This window comes from Aedes albopictus, chromosome 2 (assembly GCF_035046485.1).
Source record: "Aedes albopictus strain Foshan chromosome 2, AalbF5, whole genome shotgun sequence".
Taxonomy (NCBI): Eukaryota; Metazoa; Arthropoda; class Insecta; order Diptera; family Culicidae; genus Aedes; species Aedes albopictus.
The window spans coordinates 439,868,107-439,882,411 of NC_085137.1; the positions used below are offsets into that span (position 1 = coordinate 439,868,107).

At 38.6% G+C, this 14,305-nt stretch overlaps 1 protein-coding gene across 1 annotated transcript; it reads right to left on the bottom strand.

Annotated features, from left to right (window-relative positions):
* Window positions 1-351: 351 nt before the first annotated feature.
* On the bottom strand, window positions 352-3,302 carry LOC109397320 (low affinity immunoglobulin epsilon Fc receptor). The gene is made up of 2 exons (XM_029871689.2): window positions 3,127-3,302; window positions 352-1,415 (listed from the first exon to the last, which is right to left on the bottom strand). The coding sequence occupies exons 1-2, from the start codon at window positions 3,223-3,225 to the stop codon at window positions 1,035-1,037; spliced, it is 480 nt and encodes a 159-aa protein (XP_029727549.1). The 5' UTR covers window positions 3,226-3,302; the 3' UTR covers window positions 352-1,034.
* Between the last annotated feature and the right edge of the window lie 11,003 nt (window positions 3,303-14,305).

Sequence of the window (14,305 nt, forward strand, 5' to 3'; positions counted from 1 at the left end):
CATTCGACCTTTTGTCCATTCGACCTTTTGTCCATTCGACCTTTTGTCCTTCGACCTTTTGTCCTTCGACCATTTGTCCTTCGACCTTCTGTCCCAAAGCCGTTCCACGTACCGAGCTTCCAATCGCAAGTCCCTTTTCGTCGCTGTGGTCGTCGCCATTGGTGTCGGTTCGCATTCTTCTCTTGTTGATTTTCCGGTGCTAGTCTTTTTTACGGCTGGCTCGCAGGGCCTGACACCAACCCACTAAGGGGCTGTCCATAAACCACGTGGTCATGAGGAAGGGGGGGGGGTTCGGCCAATGCCATTTTGTATGGACAAATAAAAAAAATTAAGTCCCAAAAAAATGACCACGTGGTTTATGGACAGCCCCTAACCCAGGGAGCTGGGCTTACCTTCCCGGAAGCTACGGGTTCTGCATTGGCATTTCCTCCAACTACAGTGCTAAATAGATAGGCTCGAGCGCCAGTCTTCGCCGGGGGTGGTGTTTTTAATAGGCGCCCAGGAGATAATATTTTACCTGAGCTTCCACCCCCCACATTTTTAAAATGACAGTTTAAGTCCGATCTATTCGTGTGTTGTCCCAGGATATTTCCAGCAGGAGTTGCTTGAGGAACCCCGGCAAGATTTTTTTGTGAATTCCACTACGACATTCCAACAAAAATTCTCAAAGGAATCTGAAGTGAATTTCCAGTAAGAATACGGAGAGGAATTCCTGTGAAATCCCAAGATGAGTTCTAAAGGAATCACTGTAAAAAATCCTAGGGATTCCTATATCCCTTTCCATCCCTATACGATGCACAAAAAAGTGAAATTTCCGTAGAAATTTCTCAAATTTACATACAAAATAATATAGAATGAATAGGATACAAATTGTTTGCGATGGATAAAACTTCTCATGTTTTATAGATTTTGCTCACTTTTTGTTGAACTTTTTATGGTTATTATCATACGAAACGTAAACATGAATGGAATGATTGAACTTACACAGGTTTTAATATCGTATAATATAACTTTCAACGCCCAAACGAAATAGCTCACTTGAACTGCTCAATACATGAAACGTTCTCTATTGGCTCGCAAATCGCCGTCAGCTCCGTAACACAGTGTCCATCGTTCCAGGTCCACATGAAACCCATATCTTGCCAGTAGTGCAACACCACGCAGTGCTCGTCGACACCGCTCGGCTCTCCTGGTTTCCATTTGGCGTATGCCACCTTATTGCCGGTTCCGTGCCAAATGTACGTTCCGGCCAGTCCCAAGTCACTGGCACCGAGCCATCCACCAAAGTACGCCTGCGGATGCGACTGAGTGGCTTTAGCTTCCCGAACGACCATCTCGTGTTTGAGCGGGGAGTCGATGATTGCTAAGCGCATACCGCGCTGGTGGCAGTACTCGTTTGCTTGGAACCAGTTTTTCTTGCGGAAGAAACATTTGATTTGGACATTGTTAGACAATGCACAATGGTCCGAATCCACGTTTTGGCAGGAAAAAAATCCGTATCTCTGTTTTCGTTAATTTTAGATGTTTGGTGTCTTCAGAGAAGTTGTTTGCATTTGTTTGCTGCATCTTTTCCAAAAATTTTCGATTAGGGTGGTCCTCGTCCTAACTCAAATCTGGAAAAGATTTTTTTAATTTTAAGTCATACGCGATCGAGTTCTTCAGAAAAGTTGTAGGCAATGCTATTTCGAGCAACTTTGCTGAATACGCCGTTTATCTAGCTCTTAATTTGAACATAGTAGGTCAATTTTAAGTTTTGACTTAGGGTGAGCCCCCCAAAAACGGTTTTTTCGCAATAACTTTTTTATTTGACTTTTTTCGAAGATGTGAGCTTCGGAGCATTTGAAGAGCAAGTAATGACGCATATTTGTTCTGAACATTGCATGTTGCTAGGTCTTGTCATTCAAATGTTATGGGTAATTTTGACTTAAAAACAACGATGTCTTCAAATGCTTATATCTCATGGAGCTGGTAAAATAAAAAAAGTTCTTTAAGCGGCATTTGGAAGGTCACATATAAAGCCAAACTTGGAGCAAATATTACAAGAACGTTATTTTTTAAATTGGAATAAATCGACTCCAAAAATCCCCTTGAAAATTGAAAAAAACTACTTATAACTCATACAATTTCAAAGATAGAGTCAAACTGTCTTCGGAAAAAATGTAAGTTTTTACCTTGCCTACATGTTTTCCATACGCGATTTTTTTGCAAAACTCGAAACGAAAGCTTGAAATTGATAATTTGATTCTTAGGGGTACATGCTATGTTTTTCTAGGAAATCAGAACGATTATATTCTTTAAAAACAAATTATCAATTTCAAGCTTTTGTTTCACGTTTTTCAAAAAAGTCGTGTATGGGAAACTTTTAGGTATGGTGAAAACCCACATCTTTTCCGAAGACAGTTTGACTCTATCTTTAAAATTGTATGAGTTATAAGTAGTTTTTCGATTTTTTAAGGGGATTTGCGGAGTCGATTTATTCCAATTAAAAAAATAACGTTCTTGTAATATTTGCTCCACATTTGGCTTTATATGTGACCTTCCAAATGCCGCTTAAAGAACTTTTTTATTTTACCAGCTCCATGAGATATAAGCATTTGAAGACATCATTGTTTTTAAGTCAAAATTGCCCATAACATTTGAATGACAAGACCTAGCAACATGCAATGTTCAGAACAAATATGCGTCATTACTTGCTCTTCAAATGCTCCGAAGCTCACATCTTCGAAAAAAATCAAATAAAAAAGTTATTGCGAAAAAAACCGTTTTTGGGGGGCTCACCCTAAGTCAAAACTTAAAATTGACCTACTATGTTCAAATTAAGAGCTAGATAAACGGCGTATTCAGCAAAGTTGCTCGAAATAGCATTGCCTACAACTTTTCTGAAGAACTCGATCGCGTATGACTTAAAATTTAAAAAATCTTTTCCAGATTTGAGTTAGGACGAGGACCACCCTAATCAAAAAATTTTTGGAAAAGATGCAGCAAACAAAAGCAAACAACTTCTCTGAAGACACCAAACGTCTAAAATTAACGAAAACATAGATACGGATTTTTTTCCTGCTAAAACGTGGATTCGGACCATTGTGCAATGATGGTTACGGAAATGGTATGCGGTGGTCACCTTACCTTGTAAGACGAAAAGTGAAACAAATTTTCGGCAACCGTTGAGACTAGTAGATGCGTCGCTATGAGCACCACTATAAGAGCACTACATCTTGGTACCATGTTATTCGATTTAAAGAACGTCTAGAATAATAGAATTGATAAAAATAAACTACTCGCGTGTGCATCGCTGCACGTCTTCATCGAGACTGGAGCTTTTTCACTGTTTAACTTTTGACTCGATTATGCTTATGAATGAAGGCGGATGAAACCGGTGCCGGCGTGATGCTGATAATGAACAAGCGAGATTATTTTGAGCGACTGGTTTTGTGTTGAAACATTTCTGATCTGATTAAGGGAATTCCCCTATCGATAAGCATGTTTTCTTAGCATCTGCATTAGTTTACGAACGAAAACCTTTTATTTTTTCTTGTGTATTTTATGCAGTTCAGTTTATGTTACTTTATAAGAACAGCATAACAAGTGCGGAAGAATCAATCAAATCTGAGGGAGCATCCATTAAGTACCTACGTCACGCTAAAATTGGGATTTTTTTATCCCCATCCCTCTTTCGTACAAGTTTTTTCTCTACCTAATACTTTGCTTAACACACTTTCACTAGCCCCCACCCCCCTAGGACCGCAACGTACTTAATGGATGGCCCCTGAGGAGACTTTACTTTGTTTTCTGATAATCCAAAGTTGTCCTCTACTACTGGAATCTCTTTTTATGCCATTGCATAATATGTTCGGCTTCGTTAAAAAAAGACTATAAAGTTTGTATCTAAAAATTTAGTTAGTTTGTTTAGTTTTACTCATAATTGAGAAATTAGGGTGCCCCCTCTTGTTACCTGATCCGAACATCCGCTTCTAAATAATTTTATAGACGTCTACAAATGTGGAACTAACCATTGAGGGGGTTAGAAGCAAAGGGGGTGTAAGTAACAAAAATCCACTTTCGAGTAAGTGATGTTTAAAGTTTTGGACCAATTTTGCATCCCATACAAAATGTATGAAGTTTCAAAATCAACTCAATTTTATCTGATTTACTGTAATTTTTCTAATCATGGTAGAAACAATCTTAAAAAAGTTCCTGAAAGCTTGAAATCTGAAGAATTTTATGATATGCTCAACTCAAAATTGACAAAATTGTCACTTACACACCTTTGATTCTGGGCCCCTCCATTGGTCTATTTTTTATGATTCTAGAGTGAGATTTTTTAAAGAATCATATTTGGGTGATCTTTGACATTAAGTTGCCGTACAATAACTTAAAATTAATTCGATTCTCCTAAAAACTTCATTCGAGAACTTTTATAACATTTTTTTTTTAAGAGCGCAATGATCTATCGCTCAAAGTTATAATAATTTTGCTTTTTATTCGAAAAATACCGTTTTTTTAGTTTGAGGTATAAAGGATTAAATAAATTTGTTTATTCATACTGTCATCGCTATTAAGGCACAGTGCTGAATGTGATGATGAAATCCTCCCTGCAATGGGCATGCTCTAATCAGATATGAGTTACAATGGATATGCTCTAATGCATACGGTACTGTGTATTTTCATAAGACAGGTATTGTTTGAAAAATTGTAAGTAATGAAGCTGAGTCAAAATAAACTGCATTGATTGCATAGGAGAAATAGTCCAATTAATCAATAGTTTCATGCTTATTTTGTTAAATCCTACTTAAAATTAGTGTTTGAATCAAATAATAACTACTATATACAATTTAAACCTAAAGAAGAAAGGGAAGAATTCCGATGTTTTGAAAAGGTTACTGAAAAATTCTAAAGAATGTTGTCACCTATTCTAAACAAAAGACGTTTGGATTGCTCTTAGAAACGGTGACAACACTGAATGTTGGTAAGATGTAAAAGAATTATTTATCTTTGATAGGCTGTTCAAATGATAGGTTTCAGGTTCATTCCAAGGCATTTCAGGGGAGGTTCAGGCTGTTTCAACGCACTTTAGGGTCTTTAAACGAAACACCCCTGAGAACTCCTGAAGCGCCCCTGAAACCTCCTGAAAAGTCTCCGGAAACTCTAGGTACCCCTTGAAACTCCTTCAGATTCCGGAAACGACCCAGAGACCCCCTGTTACTGCCATGAAACCCTCTGGAACTACCCTACAATGCATCTGAAATCTCCAGGTACCCCCTGAAACCCCATTAGATCCTCGATCCTCTGAAACGCCCCTGCGATTCCCTTAAGTGCTTCCGTGACCACCTGGAGCTCTCTATAACCTCTTGTGACACGCTGAGACGCCCGTGGGACCTCCAGGAACCCTCTCAAAACGCCTCTGAGAACCTTTTCTTCTTCTTGACGTACACTCCCGATCAAAAGTTTGGGGTCACCCCCTCACAAACATGTCATTTTTTTAGGCCCATATCTCCGCCAATTTGCGTCCGATTTCAAAACCCTAGCTTTCATTCGAAAGATAATAAGTCAAAGAAACTTTAAACATGATTTAAAAGAAACTTTTTCAAAAAAAAAAATTGTATGTTAACTTAACCCAAAGTTGTCAAATTTTCTAAAAAATGAATAAGGTAAGTGTACCAATTATGGATATAGTACAAATTATTCGCGATAGTTGATTTTCACCCTTTAACGATGTAAATCAACAATAAAAAAAATGTGAACAACAGATCACGTTCACAAAAGATGATTGCACTCATTTAAACTCCACATTTTGTTCAAATTAAGGTAGAAATAAATCATTTTCCTTAAAATGTCGGCTTCCTTGCACCCTTTTTCGCCATAGTGTACCAATTATGGCTAACTCCATAAGAAATGCATGCAAATAGTGCGAAAAGGAACCGAAGTTAAAACATGTAGCCATAACTGGTACAGGGTTCCAATCATTGGCACACGCTGTACTAAATACTAAAAGTAGTTTTGGCTCCGTTTCTATATTTTTCCTGTAAAGTATGGAAACTAAACTATCTTTTAACATATCGATGACATTCGTTGGTCTTCTTGTTATTTTTGTACAAATAGTTTTCCTTATGTAGTGCCATAATTGGTACAGTTACCCTATAAACTTACGGCAGTGTCGCTGGAAATTGGGTCGACCAAATTTTAAGATGAGAGCGGTAATATGACCCATTTTCTATTAGCTTTCAACTGCTTTTTACAGAACATAGCTAAAAAATCTAGAAAAAAAGTTAATAAGTGTGGTGATCTACCACCATCATCCTCAAAATGTTTCCTACTTAGGTAACATATTTGAGGATAAAAGGTTTCTCTAAATGTTGAAGGATATTTTCCTCTGGATATGTACCCGTGTTCTGTATAAAAGATTGTAAAATATTGTAAATAAACTAGAGTTAAGGTAGACGGCATCAGTGTCGTTACTCTCCTCCACATATCACATCCCTTCATACGCTGGAGTTGGCAGGAGCCACTCCAGTAGGACAACATCGGATTTACCTCATAAGTAAATTAATTCTTCATGTCATCGACCAAAAGTTTGGGGTCACCCCTCAATATGATGTATCAGCCAAAAGTTTGGGGTCACTTTCGTAAAACATGGAAAGGTGATTTGGTGATATCTCCGTCATCTATAATTCAATTTTAATTCTAAGTTATGCCAACCAGTATATCAAACGATCAGATTTGATTAGAAGATTAATTTCATGCTTTGTAAATGAAAATTGGAACTTTTAACTTCAAGAAATTTCAATAAATAGAGCGTAACGGGACGCCATGGCAAAAAAGGACAAATTTTGACTTAACGCCAAGATATTAGCTACTTTCTCGAAACATTTTTCAAAGTTCTAAGTACTATTCGAATAATATATGTAATTAATCCAGAATATCTCCGGAATGGTTCCGAATAATACATGGCCACTTGAGTGTAATGAACTTGCACCAATTTATGATCGATTGAGGGCGACTTAGAAAAAATGGGATGAAAATTGACGAAATGCCAGCATTTCAAAATTAGTTGTCGAGGGTCGGGTACGTGAAGGTTAAATCCGGGGGATTTTTGGGGTATATCAAATGGATTCTGGAGATTACAAAGGCGTTTCAATAGGAATATGATGGTTTCAAGAGCGTTTCAAAAGTTTTTCAAGGGTTTTGTGGGGGGTAAATGCCCTTCAACTCCTGAGATTCCTATGCAAAACCCTTGAAACCCAAGGCTAGGGATGCTGATTTTTATTCGTTTCATGCCATTCACTTTGAACTCTCTATTTTCAACTTGGCAATATAGCCAATAGAGATTACGCGCAGTTCTCAATCAAAGGACCTAAGTTCGATTCCCACTGAACACCAATATCGTCGTCGTATATTGGTACTCTCAATCGTTATAAGATCATGCATAATCGTATATTAAGACGGATAAAATCGGCGAAATCTTAGAAATTTTTCGAGAAATCGTAAATTATGTTGGATGGAATTGCAGTTATCGTATATATGTTTCGATATGGCCTCCACTTTAGTATGTATATGCCTGTTTCGTGCATTAAATACGATTTCTTTGGTGGACATGCGGATAACTAGGGAACCGAAAGTGTGAGGCAGTGGAGACAAAGAATTTCGAATTGTGCATTCCAAAGGTCACAAACACCAATGAAGCAGTGAATCGAAATTCTGTGGCTACGAATAAATCAAGAGTTCTCATGCCATGTGAATATTTTTCGGACCGAGAGACGAAACACCCCCTTATAATAAAGACAAAAAAATCGGACTTGGTTCAGTGAGTTGATGGAATCTCAGAAAACGCTCCTGATGCCCAATGTTACACTTATAAAATCTTTTGAAACTTCCTGAAATGCTTCCAAGATCCACCTAAACTAAGCCCTAAACCCAACGATCCCCATCTAGCGCACCTGAGACCCATCAAAACCCCCCCAAAAACGCTTCTGAAACCCACCAAATTTGCTTTCAAACTTCCTGAAATACCATCAAAATCCCCCTAAATCCACCTTGGACCCTTTGTAACGCATCTGAGTTTCACTGAAACACCAAAAACACCTGCGTTGTGTTTCTGAAACCCGACGAAAAATGTTTTGAAACTTCCTGGAATATATCTGAAATCTCCGTCAGACCCCCGAAAAAGTTTCTAAACCTGCTCCGAAAATCACTGTCCTCATATTTTCACACTTCCGCATCTCGAGTTACCCGCATGACTGATGGAATCGCTGGAACTCCAGATCAACATTTTGAATCTGTTGTTTCATAATCCCATCATCTTGATTTGTCGAGTCAAGTCCAAGACACTGAAGACGACCTTACAGTTGAGGTCAAAATACATATCTGACAAAGGATGAAAATTCTGAGAGGAATTAAAAGGAGCAATACTTAACACGATTTTCTTTTTACTTACGAGCCCTGATTCATCATCATTTTGATTTATGATACAACCATGGTGTCAGTGTCATATGCTATATTTATGGCGAACAACATTCATGCATCGAATGTAGTGGTTCCCTATAAATGAAACCATCCCTGAGACCCCTTAAAGCTTCTATAATCTCCTGGAGTCTTTCGGACCTCCTTGATGCCCTCTGATACGCCATTGAGACCACTTTACTCATAAACGCCCCTAAAGCCTCCCCGTACTCCCTAAAATCACCCGAATACCACCCGAAACCCACTTAAAATGTCCCTTAAATGCTCCTGAAACGCCAATGAAACCCGTTGGAACCCCCATGGAACCCCATTGAGATCCCTTAAAGCACCCCTGAGGCCCCCTGGAACCTCTTTTGGATCCCCTAAACGCCCATGGGACCCCCTTAACCACCGTGAGAGGACACTGGTATCAGAAGGCCAGATCTCGAGGCACATTATCCTCTATTTGGGACATTTGTGCCAGGACCCTAAGACCCCTTAAACGCCCTTGAGATCTCCGGTACTCCCTTGTAATGCCCCTGTAACCTTCCTTTGTTCTCCACTCTTAATGCTCCCTGGCCGCCGTTCCCATAGCTACCGTCATTTATTATTTCTTATGCAAAATTTTGGGTCTGAATAGCTTAGTTCGAAGTCATTTTAATGCCCCTTGGTATATAATGGGTTGCCACAGCCAGGTCCTTGCACAGAAGTGGCGGCAAGATAGGGGTTTTTCCCAACTTCGGGAAAAGGCGGAGGGGCGCCTAGTGTATGAAGCGCCGGTAATGGAGGGGGTTTAACCCCCAAATCCCCCTCCCACTCCCTTGTGCACGGGCTTGGTCCCAGCAACCGACGATTTGGTTCACGATCAATAGCTCCTACCAATATCTCGTCTCGTCTCCTTATATATTCAGAAGATATTACTCTCGTGAGCTTCGCCGGAGTTCCGTCACAGAGCTGTCACATTGCAGGCAGAACTGCCTCATATTGGCCACCGCTTTTTTTAAATCACAAGGCAATGGAACAAGTTTCTTATCTCAAAAATAGTATATTTTAGAATCTATTTTTTAGGCTAGTAAAATATTTCGAGATAGTAAAATAAAAGCGGGGGTGCAAACTTTTTTCGTGTACGAAATACAGAAATACAGGTAATGTGTCAGTTCCACTCCGACATTTCAAGGTGATCTTCACGAAATGTTACACACAAGTTGATTCTCCATTCCATTCTGGTCCACAAAATTTAATCCACTGTTGAGTTGCAAAGCATCATCAAACCACAATCCCTAATTGCCTTCCAATTAGTCATTTCCCAAATATCCCCAAGACAAGCCGTAACACTTACCTAATGGTTCGGGTCTGTCTTTCCGAGAGGCCACTTACGCCCATCTCAAGTGGAAATGAGCCCCCGACTCCGGTCATTCCATAGGAAAAATTATCCTCTTGGGTAGATAGATGATACGACAACGCCGCTAATAATCCTCCTGCGGTGCACGCTCTACTGTTCAACGAAAAAGAAACAACAAGCCGTGTCTGTCTCGAAAGACGGGCCTCCAAAAGGAAAACTGGACGATGCCGTGGCGGTGGGATCAGCCACCACCACCACCAAGCAAGGTGTAGGAGGTGATTTCTGTTTCCCGGTGAAACCACCGGAAAAGCCTCAAATAACACGCAGCCTAATTACATTTTCGCCTCCGCTCCGTGGGCTAAGGAAAGGTAGGAAGCTTCTATCCAAAGCAGAAGGCGGTGGTCTGGTCGAGACGGGTGGATGAGATGGAACAATGATGATCCAAGATTAACAGGAGAAAAATTAGTGACGACCGACGACGACGACACACAGTGATGATGGTGGGTGGAGAGATCATAAACCAGCTCATTTCGGGCTCAATTAATGAGATTTAAGGGTGGTGGGAGGCTTTAAGGCGTGCCGGCAATTTTCTTGGAGTGAGGTTTGTTTAGATTTTTGTGTTTGAAAACTGATAACATTCATCTTCCTGTTTACGGATTTAGAACAATCGTACTAAAGCATCCCGCCTTACCGGTCAGACTAAAGCCTGAGTGGCATCTGCTGTACATAGTAGCCATCTCAATTCTACTCGGTCCATGGCTGTGTGTCTCCAGTTCCGCACTCTGCGCAGGGTCCGCAGATCGTCCTCCACTTGATCGATCCATCTGGCTCGCTGCACACCACGTCTTCTTTTACCGGTAAAAAAGCACCCTGCCATGAATCATATTTGAAGAATGTGTTCCTGAAAATCCGTATTTTTATACTGGTCCGCCCTAAAGAAATCACTTCACTATGGCGCTTTATTAAGAATTATTTCGGGAACACCCAACCGCCACCAAAAATTCCAAAAATTTCTGAAATGTTCCTTAAAAAAGGTTCTCACAGGATTTCTTAAAATTATTAAGCAAGAGTTCATCTAAAGATTCCTCTTAGTATCGATAGAATGGATCCCTGTCTACCCAACACACATTTTAGCTCAAGAAGAGTGCACAGTGGTCTACGAAACAGATTTACGAGGAAAGATGCATTCAACGCCTTCAAATGAGCTTTTAGGCAAATATGGTCTTCTACAAAGTTGTCCCTAATAATAAGGCCCTCTTTCCAATGTGCATGAAAATTAGGGTGGTCCATATTTTCAAAGAAATTGGTAAGCAATCTTTTTTATTTGCAAGAATAACTATATACATTCTTCGGGAAAGTTGTAGATCTATCAATTTTGAGCAAGTTTGCTAAAGACAAACTTTAGCGTTATCTCTTTTGGTTCAAAAGTTACAGGCGTTTTCCTTAAAAAATCATAGTTTTTTAAAAAGGTGTTATGACGGGCAAACATAAAAAAAATATCTTTTGCCCGCATTCAAAAGAAGAAATGTTGTTATAAAAGATATCAAAAAATAGAGGGGTGTTATTTTTGTAACTCAAGTGAAAAATACTTGAAAAGTGCCTATTTTTTCTAGAAAATCATCAATATCTGTTGAACGGAATGACGTAGCAACATTCTCAGCGCACGATTTTGGAAGCTCTAAAAGTGGTTTTTAGGCGACTTTGACGAGAAATTTGAAACAAAAAAGATAAAGCAATAAAACGACTTGTTCTAGCGTCACCCTATGAAAACTATGGGAAAATTCTCCAAATTTGGTCAAAACAGTTTAAACGCTTTATCTTGTATCATAACAAACTGCTTCCTGTCACTCAAATAGCTTCGAATGATATCGTTTGCTAATCCACGTATGACATAACTTTCTAATTTTCTTAAAAGAATATCATGATTTAATGTATCAAATGCCTTTTCCAAATCGATGAATAGGCCTCCAAGGGGCTGTCCATAAACCACGTGGTCATGAGGGGGGGGGGGGGGTTCGGCCAATGACCATTTTGTATGGACGAAAAAAAAATTTGTATGGACTAATGACAACGGGGGGGGGGGGTGGGGGGTTGAGAAGTCCCAAAAAAATGACCACGTGGTTTATGGACAGCCCCCAACTATGCATTTATTATCTATTTTGTTTGCTAGAAAGTTGTAGCTCAACGATAGCAGTAGATGTACTACATCATTTCCTAAAACCATATTGAAACTTATATAGAACCTTATGCTTATTGAGAAACACAACAAGTCTACCAACTAATAGTTTCTCAAAAACTTCACTAAACACAGACAACGATGAGATAGCGCTATAGTTACATGGATTCAATCTAGGATTCAATCTATCACCAGATTTGAAAATAGGTGTGACTTAAGCGTTTTTTAAATAATCAGGATATTTACCTACCCTAAGCATTTCATTGAAGAGCTCATTCAGTGAAAAAATATGAAAATTTAGCAGTATTAGATTTTATGATACTAGAAGGAAAACTATTGGGTCCACGGTTTTTTTTCATTATTTAGATCATTTATTATAGAAGTTACTTCTCGTTTATCGATAGGATTTAGAAAGACAGTGTGCTCTAAACGAGTTACGGTGTTTAACGGATTGGCATTATTTTTCTTAAAAGTTTCTGCAAGCTTTGCACCAATATTTGAAAAATAGCTGTTAAATATTTCACAAACTTCCGGATTATCAGACGTTTTAGATCCATTGCTGTTCAACTCAATTTTGATAGAAGGAGTTGTCTTACCCATTACTTCATAATTTTTTTTCCACATGTTTGATTTACTGGTGTCGTTTAAAAGTCGCTTGAAGTACTCAGTTTTACATTGCTTTTTAGCACAATCAGTTCGTTTTATTACATGTTTTAACATCTCTTTCAGTTGCTGATTTTGAGGATTATTTTTAACATTTTTCACGGTATTTACTTTTCAATTTTATCCACTGCCAAACGTAATAGTTCAGCCATGGACAATGTTTGGTCTTACTTTTCACGGATTCAGTTTTAATTGTTGTACACTCGACCAATATTCTATTATACTCGTTAGTTATCGCGATTATTGAATCATCAACATCTTGGTGACGAATAAAAGTTTCCAGAAAATTTGTGAAAAGCTGATTTAATCTTTATTTACGGTATCATTTCTAACATTTGACAAGTCTTCTTTTTTAACAACAAAGTGATCTAAAATATTTTTACTGACTGGTCGAGTTACACACGTTACATAGTGTGTATCGTCATATCACCACTGAGTAGGAGCACTGCCTCTCAGTGGTGGGAATAAATTGTCCATCGTAGTTAAGCAGTGTTTCTTCTCCGCCGCCCGGGGCAATTAAAATTAAACAACGTGGGACAAGACGGTGTCATGCCATTCGGCCGAAGGTCGTTGGGTCTTCTTCTTGCCGTTACGTCCCCACTGAGACAAAGCCTGCTTCTCAGCTTAGTGTTCTATGAACACTTCTACAGTTATTAACTGAGAGCTTCCTCTGCAAATGACCATTTTGCATGTGTGTATCGTGTGACAGGCACGAAGATACTTTATTGATGCTGAATCTACTGATATTTTACCCATGAATTTTTCCTTCTTTCAAATATAGGCTGTTCTTTCTAGTATCATTGCTAAAATAGTTTTTGGCGCTGAAACTGCTGATATTCATACAAAAAATTTTCCTTCTTTTAAACATAGGCTATTCTTTCTAGTTTCATTGTTAAACTAGTTTTTGGCAAAAATTGTTGGAAAAGGTAAAAAACAACGGCTGACTTTCAATTCGTCCTGATGACCATTCGGCCTAATGACCATTCGGCCTAATGACCCAGCATCGGGCAAGACATCCTGGCCGAAACGTTTTGAGTTGAGCATATCAACAAATTCTTTAGATTTCAAGCTTTCAGAAACTTTTTTATGATTATTATTACGATGATTAGAAAAATTACAATAAATCGTTGGAAACTGGGTCGGGTTTGAAACTGCCTAAATTTAGTATGGGATGAAAAATTGGTGAAAAACTTTGAACCTTATTCGCCCGAAGGTGGGATTTTATCACTTCAGAAGGAATTTCTGAAGAAATCTTCAGTAGAATCCATGTTAGAATCTGAGGAAATACTTTTGACTGGATCTCTGGAAAAATATCTGAAGAAATCCCATGGAAATTCTAGGAAACATAGGGGAAAGGGTTTCCTGGAGAAAAACCTTGATAAACTTGTTAGGAAGTCCTTGGTGGAATTTTTAGATAAAAAAAATAAAGGCTTTATTCGAAAATTCCTGAAGAAAATCTACAATATAATTCTTGGAAGCTTTTCTGAAAGTATTTCTGGAAAAGTCTGAAGATGAATTTCTGAAGAATTCCGTAAAAACACCTGGAGAAACGCAGTTGTAAATAGGAAAAAAAAACTCTTGAAATGTTGCTTAGGGAATATCTATAGAAAGTGCTTGGGAATATTTTTGAAAAAAAAAAATCTTCAAAAATCTGTAAGGGAATTATTGGAGTTTCCCTTAGAGAAAAT